A 15716-nucleotide genomic window follows, 5' to 3' on the forward strand; every position below is an offset into this window, starting at 1 on the left:
TACACATAGTTAATGGGGCCTGGTGGAAACTATGTGAAATGCATTTAGAACATAATCAAACAAGCCTGTTTGGAGGCTCTGTTCTTACCCCAATTTTCACTTTGGTGTAGTTTGATAGATTTTCTTATGCTTCTGCTTGCATCTCTCCATGAGGTACCATGATATACAGACTGTACATCAGAACTGAAGTTTAGTGAAGAACCAGGCCTCTGCTCTTGCCAGTTTAGGTTTGGGAGCAAGATATACAACCAAAAATAAAATGAGGCATGGTAAAGAATTTTACTTGCTAGGATTCTAAATAAAAAGCTAACCCCTTTGAATATTTTCTGAAATGGGAATTTTACTGAAGATGAGAAATGAACATGACCAGCTGTTCTATTAGAACAGAATCTTGAAGCAAATGTAATGTCTATGTAAACCACATCTTGGCCTAGGCTGCGAAATGCAGTTTCCCCAGAGTCAGCAGGGAGCTGTGGTGATCTGGAATTTTGATCCAGCCCATTAATGAAACAGGGTCCAGCTGCAGCACAGCAATTTATGTTCTGATGCTGAGTGTTGGGGCTGTTCTGATGGAGGGTGTGAGGAAAGGCAGCCAGTTAGCATTACCCAAGAATACTCCAAGAAAGACAAAGAAGAACTGCAGAGTTAAACCAACTTGTAATTTTCCTCTGCGTACACATAATAAATAGGTTGTTGGAAAGAAACAGATGAGGGGAGATGTGGATTGCTGTTATTGAATAAAAGCCTGGCTGTGTCTAAGAAAAGGGTTTATCTAAGAGTGATTAAATTTCTTAGACACGTGGGACCCCACACTCCTCTCCCAAATGCACTGCCCCCCTCCACCCCCCACCCCCATCCCCTGGCTGCTGTGCTGCTAAGGCAAAACCTTGGGTGAATTTGTTTTGTTAAAGACTGAGGAGTGCCCTTTTTGGGTCAGTTTGTTTTTCCTAAACTTTCCAACACAGCTGCCATCTGGAAATTCTCTCTCTACCCTCCCCCAGACCTTCTTTAACCTGGCAAGCTTTCCCAAGATGCACACAAACTCTTAGAGAAAAGTGACCAACTTTCAAAATTCTGTGCCCTAAAATAAGAATAATTTATCTCAATCTTCCTTAAAATGGATTTACTGCTGAAGAGAAATGTCTATAATTTACATGCTAAAATAAGGATAATCCATCTCAATCTTCCTCTAAATGGACTTCCCCACAATGTCATTTTTATGAAGGTCCACAGGGCTAAAATAAGGTTAGAATAAAATGCTGTAGAGTTATAGCTATTATTTGCTAATATCACAGAAATCCAAACTCTTTTTCTGCTCCAGATAGGATTTGGGAAAAAAATGTTTCTTTAAACCCCTGATGAGATTTTTTTTTTTTTCAAAGTCAAAACTAGTCACAATGGCTTCTGAAATTCGAGCCAGCTTTCAATTGTGGTGTCCCTTAAAGCTGTGTTTATGCAACACACGGTAAACACTCTGGAAAATACACTTCTGAAAGCTGTGCTACATGCATTAAGGGAGTCTCAACAGCCCTCACTTCTACTTGATTTAAGTAAAAAAACTAGATGTCTCTTATTTATCCTTCTCCCCTCTTACCATTGCAATCTTTTGATCATTGGTGATTTAATGAAAATATTTTGTATGTTCAGACTCAAGGAAAAAGAAAACAAAACAAATCACTTTCTTTGCTGGCTTTAAAAATTTCAAGAGAGGAAACATTACTTGGCTCCAGTTGTAACTTTTGAAAGCTGATACCTTTGCTAGCTAGCTAGCAGTTCCAGAGACTCCAGGGAGAGAATGCTACAATCATTCCTTAGCCTCAGCTGAAACAAGAAAGAAACATCTGCTTATGAAACAACAATATAAATCTGAAGCAAAGATGAAACCAACACTTACCACTGCTAGTTCTTTGTCTGTTTTGGGAGTGCTGTCTCCAGGAAACTTGATGATTGGTGAGGGTGCAGCTATAGTTTTGTTAAAAAGATATACTTGGATGAGTAGTACTTGAAAAACGAAGCCACAGCCAATGTGAGTCTTCATTCTGCCTAAACTTGTGCTCTCCTCTTTGGAAAAAGCTTTTCCCCGCCGTCTCTCTGTTACTTCAGCTGCACGGTGCACCAGTTGCTTATCTGCACATCTTAAGTCTCGGCACCCTTTTCCCTTTTGCTTGCTCTAGCAATTCCTTTGTATGTTTAAAACATCCAGATGCGCAGTCTCAAGCTACCACAAGAGGAAGTCTGAAAACTAGTGGAAACATGAGAAAAGGGCAGTTACCAGATGTGATTGCTGTGATTTTAAGGTAGCAACAGGCAGATACATATTATTGCTGAAAGAGGCCACATTTTCTCCCCATTTGCATACATGAAAGTGTTTACTTATGCCAGAGTGCAGGAAAAAAATAAAATCTGGCTTAATCTTGAAGGCAGAGTCCCACATATATTTTTAAACGAAAAAAAAAAAAAAACAAAAAACCAAAAAGAGAAAGAAATTGCTAAACATTATTTTCCTGGCTAAGAATTTTTATTTTTTAGCTTATTTTTTTATGTCACAGACATAATGCTATGCTTTAGTCCTGTGTGGTCACACTCCCACACAGTGCCTTACAGCAAACATTTTGATTATGGATTTTGGGCAGACCCTGCTGAGGCTGGTGCAGCCGAGGGAGGCTCCTTGTCCCACTCCTGCTGAGGCTACACAGGCTGTGTACACAGGGCTCATCCTGCTCTGTGCAAAACATGCAGAGCTCTGAACAAGATTATTGTGGCTTGTTGGGTTTAGAACAAGCTGGAGCCTTTGCCAGCAACAGGCACAGTGTATTACCTTAATCTATGGGGTAAGAAATAATTAGGCAGATTCAGCAATAGAAATTACCTTCATAACTGATGTCAGGGGACGTGAAGAAAATTCAGGGTTTGCTTATAATGGGGGTTAGATCCACTGGTGCAGCTGCCTTAGTCTGAAATTTTCATGTAAATATGGCCATTGTCATGGACAGTCTATTTATTGTGTCATTCATAATATTGCCAGCTTTGAGATGTCATAACAAGTGGAATAATTTTTTTAGCTGAATAACCCTAATCTAGGGGTTTGGCTCATGACTCTTCAAGATGGGAGGTAATTTTCAAGATTCAGGCAATTCTGCATGAATGCAAACTGTTCTGGCCAGCCAAGTGTCTACAGTTTCTACTGAACATGAGTCCAGCCATGACAGTTCCTCTGGGTTGTATGCCACCATAAAGGTTGTCACAGCTTTCCACTGAATGTTAAGTGAAAGTTTCCCAGATGTGACTCCTATTAACATAGGGCTGTTAATGAAAAGGAAATACTTGTCTGGTATTTTGTGTTTACTGGTAATATTTGATTGTAAATAGTTAATATTGGCAGTTCTTTGATTTGTGTCAATATCAAGCTACTTTGCTAACTGCACCCCATCATCCCTGAACTGAACAGTCTTACATAAAGGTGATGGTTTCAAAGCGTGGGCTGAGGGGCTCAGGGAGAAAGCATTTGCAGGAGTTTTTGTTGCCCATACAGTTCCACTGACAACCCAACACAGCAGCTGTATGCATGGCTGTGGGGTGAATCGGCCATGGGAAATGACACTTAACACTCGAGAGAGAAAAGGGAGCTACGGGAACTTCGTGCATGAATGGAGCTTTCTTTGTAAGCAAGTAGCTTTGTATTTATACCCGCTCATCCTTCCAGGAGTGAAGCCAATGTGGCTTGACTTACAGTCAACAACTTTCCCCTAATGGTTCAGCTTTGAAATTGCACCTTCTTTTTCAGCTTTTCCCCACCAGCAAAACCCCATGGTCATTTAAAGAGTTGCCTTAATAAACAGCAGTTCTGAAAATATGGTCCAGTTTTTCCAGAGCCCGGTACATATTTGTGGAGTATGACTCTTCTGCTTTGTTTGTGATGACAGCTCATATTTGTATCTGGCCATGTGACACTGTAAGAGAACAAAGGCTAAGAAAGCCTTCACTAGATGTGCCAAGCTGCTCTTGGCTTTCCTTAATTAAGCAAGTAAAAATATTATGTATCATGCTGCAAGATTCTGCAGTTATCTCTATGCTCTGTGTTAGTTCAAGAGCTGCCATGAATCTTAAAGCATAAGAACCATGCCATTTTCATAAGAATTTTAATGTAGTTTATGATAACTCAGTAGCTTTGATTTAGAACAGTACTGCAGTGAAGCCATTTAAAGCCAAATGTGTCCTGGCACATTCCTGTTGCACTCATAAGCCTCATTGGGAACTAATGAATGCTCTGTTCTCAGTGTGTCCTAATGAACATCGGATCAGAAATGGATGAGGAAACTTTTGAATGGACTGTGAGATCTTTACAGTTTGAAAAACTCACTGTATTTTGTTTATTGTCTTTGCTCACAGCGAGAGTAGGTTGAGGTCACCTTCTAAATGCACTTCTTAAAAGGAATTGTCAAAGCAATAAAAACCACGCAGTGAAGCATTGTTTCTCACCTTTGTTTGCATTTTGCTAGTAAATTGTTTTGTTGGTATTATTTCAGTGAGGGAACAATTAAGCAACTTATTTTCAATTAGGAAACATAATATATAATGGAATATTGGATTGACAGGTAGTGGGTGAACCAGTAGATTAAGTTTCTGAGCAGGCAGTAAAAGGCACTCTATTCCATTAGCACCTGAGATCAGTAGCAGCTTATGAGGTCCCAGCTGAGCTGCCCTCTTTCAGATAGGCAAAGCAAAGTAAATGGTGGTGGCAATTATTTGTGAGAGTAGAAGTCCTATTTTAATGTGAATTAATTTAGAATTAAATGTTTCTTATGCCCTTATATTTGTCCTTAAGCTCTATGGGATCATCCTGTTCCTAGTGTGCTACAGAGGTGCTGCTTTTACAGGTGGGGAGTGCAGTGGTGCTAAATCCTGGAAGCAGGGACATTTCTGCTGCTGGTTGTGCTTTGAACCAGAGGTTGGGCTAAATGACTTCCTGAGGTCTGTTCCAGCCTGAATTACTCCATCACCCTACCACTCTTGCTGAATTTGAAAAAACACAGTATGATGTGTTTTCTCTTCTCTGACTAGATAAGGTTAAAATCAGAGAGACAGGCTCTGAAGCATTTGAACTGATGCTTTTTGACATTGACAGATTGACAGTTTAAGTGCTGTTAGTGTTTAGTGCATAAACATTCCTCGGCACTCCATACTCTGAAGAGATTGCCTCTGACATTAATTAGTAACTTCTGTATGGATTCCCTGGGAGTTAAAAATTAAGGAAAGAAGCACTGCAAAACAAAGGGAAAGAAGAAAAAGCCCTCTGAGGAGAAAACATGAGACCATCTACCAAGTTTATGGAAGAACTGAAACACTAACCTCTATCTCCTTCTCTTACCTTAATACTCTATAAGATATTTTGTCTGCATACACAGACACTACTTCTGGATCAGCTACAGAAAAAGGAACACAGTTATAACTCCTTCTACAGACTTGATGTATTTGTGAAAAAAAATTATTTCCATGTTGTACAGAGTTTCTGTATTTGATATTTATTTGATATATATACTGGTTCATCTCTCCTGAGTCATAAAAAGCTCCACGCTGAAAATTTTAAACCATCTACTTTATAAGTAAGATGCCAGATTTACTTTTAAATGCCTACTTTTATGCATTAATAGTTACTGTATGGCAGAAATCACACAGTTTGAGATGGCAAATGCCTCTGTTGAGGACATACTTCAGTAATAACAGTAAAAAGGCAATCATGATATCTTTTGAGCTGTAAGCTACATACCTCAGATCTGACCGTGATAAGAGACACATGAGTGTGCATTAACATGCTACTTTTATCAAAGGATTTTTCTGTTTCAGAAAATTATTTTTGAAATTATTCAGGAGCACTCAGCAGTTTCAGGATTAGATGTCAGATGGTGTCCTGGGTAACTTGCTGACAGAGTAGTCATCCTTCCAGAAATGCACTGTAGCAATTCCCACTGCCACTAATTCCAAAATTTTATCAAAAGCTGATGATTTCCTGGTGGTTCCAGAGGAGTATGTTAGGCAGAGCGTCAGTGAGCATAGGCCATGGGAGGATGATGGATTTATTCCTAGGGGAGTTTCATGTTTTAATTTGAAACCTGTTGCTAGGCTGAAGAAATAAATAATCATCAGAACAATTAAGATCTTAAGAAAGCAGCTGATCCTCTGATTACAGACTCAGCTGACTGGAACTGGGTGCAGTGGGATGTGTGTCCGCAAGTAAACTGTTGTGGTACATATAATATAACCTCTTCTGGTGTTTCTTACTTCTAGGTTATGTGCTGTGAGTTTATAGCTTCTAATTTAGGAAGCAAACCAGAATCTTGATTAATGTAGACGGACTTCCATTGATTGTAGCAGGATTTGTGAAAAAAGAAATGACCAGTTAAAATTGCCCGAGCCAATGTCGTATTCTCAGAGTGTTTCAATTAGAACTTCTAAGGAACTGGAAAACCTGAAACTCAGATGATGGAAAAGTTTGCCTGAGCTCCAGGAAAGGTGCCAATGCAACTAACCCAAGGTCCACTTTATCCAGGCCTTTGGCTCCTTCTTGGTTTTCCAGGGTTGCCTTGTGACTCATTCTCTTTGCAGAGATCCCGTTCCGTAATTTCTCCTGGATCATCATTCCAGAGCCTTCTTTCTTCCTGCCTGAGGAAGAGAAGTTTTAAAGTACGATGAAATCAAAGAGCTTACGGAAGAAAGCGTAGGACTGGACTATGCTAAAGCAGGAATTCTGATGTCTTTTTCAACGTCTGACTTGTAGGGCACTGTGGTGGAAAGGCAACCAGCGTGGTGCCCCTCTGAAACTGAGGTGCATAGGAGTCATTTATCTACTCACTGCTTACCTAGTGGTACATATGCTGAAGATGGACCATCTCTATAAGTAACAGTATTGATATACTAAGGGACTTAGTACAGACTTTCTGTTTGGCACTGGCAATTCACAAAGCTGCAACTACCTGCTGTTCAGTGCCTATAGCAGAAATAGGGGGTGTCTCCTGCAGTAGACTAGTGGAGAAGTGTTCCTGTAGGAACAGAGGAAGGTATGATATTAGCAGTTTATCTGTTTTAGTAATGTTGTCTCCAGGAAGCAGTGGTTAGTCAGAGCAGTCCCCACTGGAGTTTAAAAGGATTAATAACTTCAGTGAGAACTCATTTATATTGCAGGCAAGTGAGATCATCTAAGCCCTATATGTTGAAGGGTTGATCCCAACAGAACATAAGCTTCAAACATCCCCATCATGTATTGTCTGGGTATGCTCTGTGCCTGCTCAGCATCTGGCTCAGACTCCAGTGATCTAATTCGCCATATCTGACCACCACATGAGGGAGTCTTTAAACTGCTGGAAATCCGTGTGTGTGTGAGTGCATGAGAGGGTGAGAGCAGGACAATGTTGTTGACAAAGGGTCAACAGCTGGTACCAGATGTGATTTCCAGAATTTAAGGTAGCAATTGTATTTTAGCTTTGGTTTCTCTCATCCCTTCTGTTTTGAGAAGTTAAGTCCTGAGGATGTGAAGTTCCATTGGCACATGGATTTAATTTGTTAGCTTGCTACTAAATTAGAAATGAATTTTAAGTAAATCTGTTACTCTCAACAAAGCATTTTCCATTGCATTTTTTCATTATACTTCTGCCTGAACCAGAAATTCCTGCTTGTGTCTTCAGCTGGTGTTAATTGGTATTGCAAAGCTTCTGTTGGGCAAATTAATTCAGCAGAAATACACTGAACTACTTAGGGCACAACCCCAGGCCAAGTCTACATGTACCACCAGGACAAACTTCTTTGAGCCTTCTTAATGCTGCCAGGTGGTCTAGAGAAAAAAATTCAGACTCCTTTTATAATTTTATCTCTTCTCCCTACACATCTTCCCAGTCTCTTTCTGACCTGTTTTAACTATTTTGATTTCAAGTACCTGAAAGGATAAAGTGACATCTGATGACTTACTGTAGCTTTAATTTTTTGTGTTCTGATTGCTCATTTCTTGTGAGTATTCTGATAGAGAGTTAGTTCAGAAATAATAAAACCATTGTGAATTTAGTAAGAAACTAATTTTAAACTCTTTTCTTTGAAGTTGGTCATGGTCTGCTTGTCATCTCTGAATTTCATACCTAAAAAAAATGTGTATTTTAGGTATGTCCATTTAGAGACTTATATAGTACATAATATATGCCTGACCTGCTAACTGTTAAGGTTAGTAATTGGAATGGGTATTCAGTGAAAATCATGCCAGTAAAGTATCAAATTTAATGCTTTCTGTAAAAATGACATAGTTTAATACTGCAAGGGATGGGAATGGGGAAATATTCCTAAATGGGCATAAACAGAGCACAGTATAAGGCAATTCCTTATGGTGGAACTGTGAAAATAGAGAAAGAGTTTCTGTACAAGGTCAGTAAATTAAAAATAGTTGTCACAAATTGGACAAGTAGTGTAGAATATTGTGAAAGTGTGCATTGATAATGTTTTTCAAAATGAGTTTGAAGAACTCCCTTCTAGCTTATGGAGCAGCTGAATTTAAAGGAAATCAGCATGGTCTATTGGTCAAGAATCTACTTGAGGAAAGAAAAACTCTAGATGACTCTGATTTCCTCAAGGGCCTCATTTGTTGGCTCCAGGGGCACTGGCTGCCCACACGCCAGTGGTCTGGGGAGAGAAAACAGAGTTCAAGATGGTCCTCAGCACTGAGGGGGGAAAAGGTGCAGAGGAGTAAGAGGAAACCTTTATTCTGGAAAATGAGTTGAGCTGATTTCGTGTAAGGATCTTTCAGATTTGAGCTATCAATATTCTGTGAAGACCATACATCTGTAAAGGGCACAGGAAACCTGAGTTGTTTCAGATGTAAACCTGAGCAGCCAGCTTAAAACTTTAAGAAATGCATTAGTTTGTATTATTTCAAAGAAGAATGTAAAGACTATTAGTATCTGATATGATATTTCCTCCTTTTTCTCCATTTTCACATATCGGCTCTTCCTCTTATTTTCAAGCATCCAATTCCACAACAATTTGCAAGTTCCACTTACCATGGGGTTTGCCCAGCTGGTTGCAATGTCTAAAACCCACTGAGCTGTTTTGTGTTCTTTCATACTGCATTTGTAAGGTGTCTAAAAAAAAAAACCCAAGGGGTGCTACTTGTAGGGAAGGGAGGGATGTCTGGTCAATGGCTTACGTATTTGAAAAAGAGCTGGACCTTGTGTATACAAGATGCCAAACTAATTTGTCTTTAAAGGAAATTCCAGCTCCTAAGCCCCACAGTACAGAGCTATAGCATTTGTGCTTTTCAAATGTCAGAGACAAACCCCGAGGAATCTGCACCGAGCGACCCATTTCCCAAAGTCTGGGAAGAGGCACATGACTTACAAACAGAGCCACGCCAAGGACTGACTATTCCCCACCGCTGTTCTGTTTGTATTCATGGGAGATCTCTTTGCTCTAACAATCAGCAAGTGCAATCCTGAACTTGTCAGAATAATAGTTCTGCTTGCTTTGCTGCTGCTGCTGGGCAGCCGCTTGTTGATAGGCACGGTACATCTCACTTGTCAGTGTGGTGTTAGTATTCAGACACCGAGGGGCCTTAATTAATGACTTTGAAGATATGGTCTTTTATAATTCATGGTAGAACTTTAATTAAAATCAAATATATAGCAGTTGAATTAGCAGAGGATTTAAAGTGCACAATCTTTGACGAAGACAGTGATTTCCTCTGACCACTGGTGATGGATGCTGAATGCAAATTCCATTTCATCACAGCAGACTCAGAGAACAGAATGTTTGGTTTTTGTTGATTTTTATTTTTTTTTAAACAGAGAGGTCCCTGTAATGGTAAGGTCAAGGGGCCTGCAGTCATTTGATTCCCCCTCCTACTCCCATTTCCTTCTTTAAAATCCTCATGTATTTTAAATGTCTCTCTTGGTAGGGGAAAAAAAAAAGACACATTTTTGTATAAATGCTTATATACTACTTTATTATTTGTAGAGATGATGTGGAAAGATGCTGTTTACGGTTCAGGTACTCCCTCCAGCACCTGAGGACTCTTGTCAAGGCTGTAGGAAAATTTCACATAAAGAGAAACTGAGGCAGTGCTTTCACACGGACAATTTAGGAGAAATTCATGGAATCTTGAAGAGTTCAGCCTACTGCACTGATCAAGTGCATGTCCTTCTGGTCTGTGCTAGGAGACCTGGACTTAAGCAAACATGTAAAAGAATTTATTGCTGTAGATTAAATCTGTTGTACCAGAGAGCATGGTTTTCTTATGACAGTTGATTTTATTTCAGTTTATTTTATCTTGCCATATATCTTGATTCACCTAAATATCTTATAAAATATGTTTTTTATCTAGGAGACTTATACTGCTATCCCACTAGTGCAGTGACTTCCATAAAGTCCATGGAATGGACTTCATGGTCTTGCTGGTTATTCTGCCTACTAAGGGTAAAGATTTAGAGGATATTTGTGGTTTTGATTTTACAATTGTGGGTTGTATTTTAAGTTTTATCATCTCATCTGGTCTGCTAAGGGATGGGTCTTCCTTTCTGTGGGACTAGCTGATCGTTTGAGATTGCCAAATTTCCCTGTCCTGTGTATAGAGCTCAACCTATGATCTTACCATCATAAAAAAACAAACAAATAAAACTAACCAACAAGAATAACTACTTGGTACACATACAAAAGCTAATAAATTAAACAAAATTTACAATGTAATATAGCTAAGGGAAATTGGTCAATAAGTCACATCAAGATCTTTCAAAAAAATTGCCTTGAGAGGGAGATGAATAATGGAAAAAATTGCATTTGAATAAATTAGTCACTGCAAGCTGGCAAAAATTCAGAAATGTCTTATTTAGCAGCTACAGAAATGGTTTAACAGCAAGAAAATACGATTCCAAATTTTTCAGCACTTTCTGAAAAATGTTTTTGGTAAATATTGAACATCATTCAGTCATCTGTATTTACCATCTTTACCTTTACAGTGGCAACAACGTCTTAGTTATAAAAATAGAAATGTATCTTATAAAAATAGAATAGCTTCCTTAGAAAGGAGACATTACTTGATTTCTTCAGTGGTTGCTCTTGGTAATATTGCAAAAAGTTCATCAGTTTTATATTGCTAGCTTTTCATGTAATACTTCAACCAAGTGCTAAAACTGTGATTTTTTAACTGTTAATATGGAATTCCTGGGCACAATCATGGAGGATTTTTATCTGGAGTTTTTTTCTTTTGTTTTTTTTTGTCAATTTGCTGCAGCAAAGTGTTACTCACATTTGATTATTTAAGGCTGTTTGGCTGGCAGGTGTATTTGTATATGAGTCTTAATAGCACTGGGCTGTTTCTGCAGGCCCAACCATTGCTAGGGCAGCTGAGGCTGGGCTTTCAGAATGCTGAACCAAAGGAAACGTCAGCTGGCTGCAGGCTCTCCTCTGGCTGAGCAATATTTCATGGCATCATACTAGAAAAGCTTTGGCTTATTCTCAAGCTCCAGTATGTAGAAGTTATCTCAGGGTCCACACCAAGCCTGTTCAGGCAGTTCCTGGCTCTGCACGTGGGGCAGGAGCTGTTTGAGGAGCTGCTCAGGAAACCAGCTCGTGAGTTCCTTGCTGGTTTAATTGGGTATCAGGGTCAGCTTCTCTCCTTTAACAAGTTGTACCAGGCGTTGGTTCATCACAGAGATCTCAGGAACAAAATCGCAGCCTCAAAGATGCCAGAAAGAAGAAAAATCGAAGGGCACTGTGGGAATCCCAAGGGGGAGAAGTGAGGAAAGCCTGCCAGGCTGCCGTGCTTCGGTGGGAGGTATCGAGTTCAAAGGGAAACCTCCATTAGTGTGGAAACCTGAAGGAGCTGCACCCCCTGCCTGTCCTTCAGAGGGCTGTGTTGGCTCTTAATGGGAAGGGCTGGATAAAGGCAGTGTTTTAATGGGCAGAGGGAGTGTTTCCGTAAAGGGATTAAATTCCAACTTTTTTGTCTTTCAACATTTTTATTGCTCTTCCTATGCTTTCTATGAGCCGTTAATTTCTTTCATACTTGACCATTATTAATACAGGGCAAATAAATGGCTAAACTGCTTCCAGAGGCAGCTTGATCGACTGTACCATGTGTCTACATTTTCCTATCAGGAAGACTGATCCTAGGGCCATTTGCACAAGTTCACACTGGGTTTTGTTCCTGATTTTAAGATGATATTAAACAATATGACTACTGCTGCACCCAAAGTCTGGGTCATGTATTTTTTTTTCCTCTGTTTCAAAGAATAAAGTGATTAAAGTTTTACTCTGAAATTTAAGTGAAGATTTACTTTGGTTTCATTTCTGTATTTCCTAGCCTCTCCCACCTCCCCAGTCTGCTATAATGTAATAGATTTAGATTGGGAATTATGATCATAAGCAAATCAGTAAATGTTTACTGTTGATAGTAAAATAAGCAGTGGGAACTTCTGTGTATGGTGATGAATTAACAGGCATTTCTGAAAACATGCCATTTGCTATGGTGTAGGCAGCACCTGTACACTATTACCATATTACTAAGTTTCTCTTTTTTTTTTTTTTTTTTTTTTAGCATTACAATCTATGGTGGGGTTATCTTCCTAATCCAGGAAGACATATACTTTAAAATGCATCGAGTTTTCTTGCTTTCAGCTGTTCATTTTGAGTGTCTTTGCAACCTCAACAGCTGTAGCTGATTATTTTTTTCTACTTGATCTCCTGAGTAGCTTTGGGAATGGCAGTCCACATGTCATCTGAGATGAGACATGATGCTTTACCCAGAACAGTGATTTCATTCAGGATGCTGCTTTACTGAGCCTTTGTTCACTTCTCTGGTGCTTGTACCTGCAGTCTACAAATCTCACTCAGGTAATTCACTGAGCAGAAATCTGTAACCTTAAAAAACCTGACTTTCTGAGTTCCCAAGGGGGAGGTAGGACATTAAGGCTTCTTTGGGGAATGAAATAAGTGATTTGCCATTTATTTTGGTGCACTGAGAGCTCATAAATTAAGACAAGAAGCTTTTCCACACTCTTGGTCCAAGATCCAGTCCTACCTCTCCAGAATCCCTTTCTGAGCATAGTAAAACTCAGCATTTGCTGCTGCCAATTTTAAGTCAATCTTAACCCCGTTTCTACAAGAACTGATCAAATACCTTTCCTGATGACAGAATTTAACTTTTGCTTACCTTAATAATACCTAGGTTTGAGGGAAGGAGGACTCTTCAAGTGTCCCAGCTTTATTAGGTTTTGCATTGTGTGTCCATTGGAGATTTTTACACATTAGCTCTTCCAGTTTTCTGCCTAGATTGGCCTCTCTGAATTCACCATTTCAAAAACTGTTTGCAAGTATGTTGCTCATTAATTCAATCCTGCTGTGTGCCAGGCTCTTTCATAGGTACATAAACTCATAGGAACAGAAACTTCCGTTTTCATTTCACTGAAGTTCAAGTCTCTCTTTTCAAGAAAGCTGACGAGATCATTCCAAGAATCTCCCCAATACTGTATGCAAAAGTGAAGATAATCTTCTGCCTCTGAAGTCAGATGAAATCCTAATAATCTGTAATGTTTCAGATTACAAACTGATCGTCACAGTGAGGTTGTGACTTAATACAACATCTCAAGAAAACCAGTGTAAGTGAGCTCTGTTTACATTATTTCCTGGTTTATTGCAGATAGGCATGAGAACTGATTCATAGCAGTCATTTGTTATTAATGTGAATATACAGATTGGAATCAGTGAAATATGTGTGGATACACTGCATGTTCTCTGGAGGAATTCATGAGTTATAGCTCAGAGGCTGCACACACCTCCTTATACCCTGGATCAATGGTTTGGCTGTGTAAGGAATATAACTACTACTGATGTGGAAAACAGGAAGACAACAGAAATGGGCAGAGGCATTGATGGTATATTAGATTCTTGTGGTTGTAGGAAAGGTAACCCACCTGATAAAACCGCAACAGAAAACCCGGTCCCTATGAGGATGGTGAAGGGAAGAATCTTCCTCTTCCCTCAGTCTTCCTGGACTTGTAATTAGTGTTACTTTCCCCTCCAGAGTTAGAACAAGATGTAACAGGGAATATTGCAGTTCTAGAGGAACAATCAAAACTACGATGGGAAGTTATTTTTTTATCTTATTTGCGTTTTTTTAACCTGTGTGTATAGATGCTACACCTCATAAATCTTGGTGGGATAGCAACCAAAGTATTGATAGTTTCTCCAAGATTCGGAAGAGAACTTTTTTCAAATTAAAGAGTTCACCTGCCCGTTGCTGCTTATTCTTGAAAAAACTCTTATGTCCTCAATCTGACAGAGCACTTGAGCACTTGTTTTTACTCAATAGTCATGTGAAACAAAAGAGATTAGTCTTATGCTTAAATGCTGGATTGGAATGTATTTGCTTGAAGAAAATTAAATGCATTTATCATTGCAAAGAATGTAAATTCTATATTGTCAAATTCTAATAGGCTGAAGTTCAGTCAAAAGAATAGCACTACTCATACGCAGTATGAAGAGGAAAGCAGGCATAACAGCAAGAAAAATATTTAATACTTCCAAAGCACCTTTCACCCAGTGAGTTCACATTGCTGTGTGCATAAAAATGATCAACATTTCAACACCTCTGTGAACTAAGCTGAATATCTCTTTTCTCAGATGGGAAAGTCAAAGCACAAAGACTTTGAATGATTTATCTGCATGAATTGGTAGCAGAGCTAAGAATCAAATCTTGGCTTGCCTCAGTCTGCCGCGGTATTATTGCTCATACCAACTATTCAGTCATTCATACTACATAGAAGTGACAAGCTCTGTCATTCAACTGGATAAAAATAATTTAAAAATATGATTTCAGTACAGCTCTTATTTGCCATTATCCAAGATCCTTTTATAAGAAGTTTGTCTTTTTGTCTCCCATGACACCAGTCCTTGGATTTAAAGTTTACTGCATTCATTCTGCTTTTCACTTCCACCAAACAAAAAGTTTGGGCTGGCCAAGTCACCTTGCCCAGTGTTAGGACACTGCTATAATCAAAGTGGGAAAAGTCATTTCCCTCTTACTGGCATATCATACCATGTTCCTTGCTTCTCACTGGGAGAGCTTTGCAGCAGAGTGTATTTAGATGTGTAAGGTGCACTCCTGAAGCATGGGCAGAACCTTTTCTCATACAACCCAGTGATACTTCTCTCCCTCCCAGCCCCTGTGGGCCAAAGTAACTCCTCCTCCTCTCACCCAGTTGTGAGCCATGAAATGGGTCATTTATAGTCCTTTTTGTGTTGAATGTAATGCTAAAAATAATTCTGTTCCAATTATGTAGCAAACTAGAATTTCTACATCCAGAGGAAAATTGCCTAAGAACCTTAACATTATGAGTCCTTTACAATCTATGAGTTTTGACCAAGAACTTTTCAAGTGCAGTGAAACAAATAGCTCATGCTTTACTCCTGGAAGTTTTGATGGTGGATTCTTCCTCTTGTAGACCTTGGAATGTTGGTCGTGTTCTTCCCTGGGGGACAGGACAGAGTTCCTTACTTTAAAGACCTTTAATTGCTGTAAGGTTTAAGATTTCTGTTGTATAGAAGCCAGATGCTTTTCCTAGTTCATCTGTCTCTCACACAATGCCCACATGCATGTCTTCTAGTTTACATGCTGCAAAAAACTTTTTCCTAAATGCCATTACAGTGAGGGAAATGACTATAAAACAATGGCACTTGCCCCCTAGACC

General features: G+C 39.3%; 1 protein-coding gene across 1 annotated transcript in view; it reads right to left on the reverse strand.

The window, feature by feature from the left end:
- MMP2 (matrix metallopeptidase 2) overlaps window positions 1–2213 on the reverse strand; it is a 31992-nt gene extending 29779 nt beyond the window's left edge. Inside the window, exon 1 of the mRNA XM_050311350.1 lies at window positions 1895–2213. Within this exon, the coding sequence (XP_050167307.1) occupies window positions 1895–2038 (144 nt within the window). The 5' untranslated portion in view covers window positions 2039–2213. The remainder of the gene's footprint in view (window positions 1–1894) is intronic.
- Window positions 2214–15716: the final 13503 nt, after the last annotated feature.

Source organism: Myiozetetes cayanensis, unplaced genomic scaffold (genome assembly GCF_022539395.1).
Source record: "Myiozetetes cayanensis isolate MyiCay16 unplaced genomic scaffold, myiCay2020 scf16, whole genome shotgun sequence".
In the NCBI taxonomy this organism is placed as follows: Eukaryota; Metazoa; Chordata; class Aves; order Passeriformes; family Tyrannidae; genus Myiozetetes; species Myiozetetes cayanensis.